Source organism: Pseudomyrmex gracilis, unplaced genomic scaffold (genome assembly GCF_002006095.1).
Source record: "Pseudomyrmex gracilis isolate BER0280 unplaced genomic scaffold, ASM200609v1 scaffold_162, whole genome shotgun sequence".
NCBI classification, from domain to species: Eukaryota; Metazoa; Arthropoda; class Insecta; order Hymenoptera; family Formicidae; genus Pseudomyrmex; species Pseudomyrmex gracilis.
Genome location: NW_018020746.1, coordinates 7,374 through 10,232, shown reverse-complemented (window position 1 = coordinate 10,232; position 2,859 = coordinate 7,374). Strand labels below are relative to the sequence as shown.

At 43.3% G+C, this 2,859-nt stretch overlaps 1 protein-coding gene across 3 annotated transcripts in view; it reads right to left on the bottom strand.

Annotated features, from left to right (window-relative positions):
* Positions 1-1,546, bottom strand: part of LOC109857514 (MAGUK p55 subfamily member 5-A) — a 70,570-nt gene extending 69,024 nt beyond the window's left edge. For all 3 annotated transcript variants that reach the window (XM_020433863.1, XM_020433870.1, XM_020433864.1), the window contains exon 1: positions 1,459-1,546. In XM_020433863.1, coding sequence (XP_020289452.1) covers positions 1,459-1,522 — 64 coding nt within the window. In that variant the 5' untranslated portion in view covers positions 1,523-1,546. The remainder of the gene's footprint in view (positions 1-1,458) is intronic.
* Positions 1,547-2,859: the final 1,313 nt, after the last annotated feature.

The following is a 2,859-nucleotide window of genomic DNA, read 5'->3' as shown; positions in this document are numbered from 1 at the left end:
TAAGTAGGAAAAAAAAAAAACGAACACCAACGAATTCTGATATAATATTCCGATACACTTTACGCGCGACGATCGCGGTACTTCGTTTGAAATGAATAGCGCGTCTCTCGTTCTGAGTGCAATATTAATTTCGCTCAATAGCTCGTGTAAAACGAGTTATATTAAAGACTGCTAAAAATTGCCGTTTAAGCGATTCGCGAGCACAACACATAATTTGCTTCGTAAACGAGAATCGTATTTTGCTAATGAGAGCGCGATCATTTGGAGGGCATCGCGCGAAGTAAACAAACTGCAAAAGCAATCTCGACCATCGGGGCCATTCTTGTTTTTTTTTTTAAATCGTTTAAAAAATTTCGAATGTTCCAAACGAATAAAACAAACAAAACCATTCGTTGTTTTGTATCAATAAAAATAAACAAAGTGTTTCCTTTTGTTATTGTTCTATTTTTTTTATAATTCAACATATTCGCATCGACGCGTAAGCAATTCGAAATGTGTGTATCTGTTTTATCTATTTTTAAAACACATGAAATTATAGATACACAACACATAAAATTATGTATCGCAATTCGTGTGATATTTAAAAAGAAAAAAAAAAAAAAAAAAAAAACTATTATATGTGTATTTTTATATGAATATTTTCTTTTTAAAGGAAAACTCTGCGAGATTTAAATATCTTCTACAAAAAAAAGTAACGTTCGAGAGAGAAATCAATGGAAGAGAGGGGTTAAAACGTTGAAACAAGCGAGTCTTCTTCGTGGCGATAAAGCGCGCGTTACGATAAGTAAACATAAAGGTCATCCTATAAATAACACGTCGCGAAATGTCCTCGATGTAAATCATCGCGCATTACCGTAACGCGTCGTGTAAATCGGAAATCCGTCTGTCACGCAACATTTCCTGTTTCCTAAAGCACGTAACGCGCGCACGAGTGGTGGTGCGAGTTGCACGTATCATTGGGAAATCTAACGAGGAAATTTTTTTTAATATTTTCTCACTTATATCATTCCGTCTTCTCGTCGAGACAACGTCGACGATGAGGATCGTTCGAAGATAGATGTGTCTACACGTGAAACGCGATATTCCAAATAATAATCCGCTCCGTTCCGCGATAAATATTTCGACAACTCGTTCGAAATATCGTATTTTACCGAGATGTAAATAATAATTTTGTGCGAGCAGAAAATGACAGTCGTATGCGAGATACAAACTTGTAAAATTAATGTGAAAAAGTTTGTTAAAAAAAAAAAAAAAACGTCGCGAGACGAGATTACATTCTTCTCGTTTTGAAATGTATCGCAATATCATGAACAAAACGATAAACGATAATGTGTGTGATAATTCGAAAAAGATTGTCGCGCGATCTTCCGGAAAAGTAAACGCGCGCGCGTGTTCGTCGAAACGTACTCGGCGAGAGATATCGTGTGTTTGCCGTGTTAAATGTACCAAATTACGTACCGTACAACTTGATCTTCCCGTCGTCGTTCGTCAATATAATAATGTATCCTCCTAGATCGACCATTTTCGCTAGTAATTATCTTCGATACGCGTATAAGGGGGTAGTCCGCTATTAGATTACCTCGCGCGGCACTCCGCGCGAATGACGCGCGCGCGCGCGCGCAAGCGAGCACAAGCAACGTGCAGGGTAAATCACTAATTACTTTGCACTACGGCGGGTCCGTTCCGAAAAATCAGTCCGCCGTTATTAACGTCGTTAGCACATGCCATTTTCCCGGTTTCCTCTTGCATCTTCGCTTCATTTTAGTATCGACCTCGTGACCTACTTCCGCTTCTCTAACACAAGCGATTATAAATCTTTTTTTTTTTTAATTCTCTCGCGCATAAAACGCACTTTTTCGCCGCTATGCGAAATGTCTTTCGTGCTTCTCTCTCTCTCTCTTTGTTTTGGGTTTTTTTTGTTTTCGTTTTTAACCGTATAACCGTGCATTTAAACCGCGCCTTCGAGAACGTTATCGTCGCCGCACGTTGCGATAACGTTCTTCTCTCGAGGAGATCCGTCGATCGTCCGTCAATCGGAAACTCGAGACACTTCTCCGCTAAACGGACACTATATAGCATCTATATATGTTCCACACGAGAGAGAATGGTTATAAGAAAATCGCTACTACGACGAGAAAAACTACACGATACACGCTTGATAAAACGAGGGATCACCTAAGTGACGGGCTAAGGAACACATAATTATGTTTAACGTTCACGACACTCTGTAGATATCGCGATATTTTATATTATCTTATTATTTTATCTCTCTTTGCGTTTCGCGCGCGCGCGCGCGCGCGTTCGTGTTTCTTTTCTTTTGTTTTTTTTTTTTTTTTAAATTGCGCGCTTTGATTCCCTCGTCGTTGGATTGTTGTCCTCGCGCGCGATTTGTCGTCGTCGCGAGGTTTAGCGTGGAGAGGAGAAACGAAGTGCGGCACCTCCGCGGGGCCCGATTTCGCCGGGCCCCTTTACATCCTCACGCTTGACGTCTGGCCGCGAGTCACAGCGTGGAAAGTCGCGATCGCCGATTCACAATCTTGCGATGAACCGATGTGTCTTATTGATCACCGCTTCGATTAACGCTTTGTGTGCCGCTTCCGCGCTCGCACCACCGGCCATCGTCCCGTCGTTGTCGTTCCGCATCCGCCGCATCGGCGGTGCACGGTATGCGTACCGGAAGCGCGTACCAGTCTCCGACTGTAGCCGCTGCCGCTCCTCCGCTCCTGCAGCGCGCGTTAGCGCTACCACCCTCCGTACGGTCGCACGACGTCGGCGACAATCGTTACGGGGCATCGGGCCAGGGGCGCGGAGATCGAGCACGACGTCCCGGACTTCACGCAGAACTCACCGGCAACGATC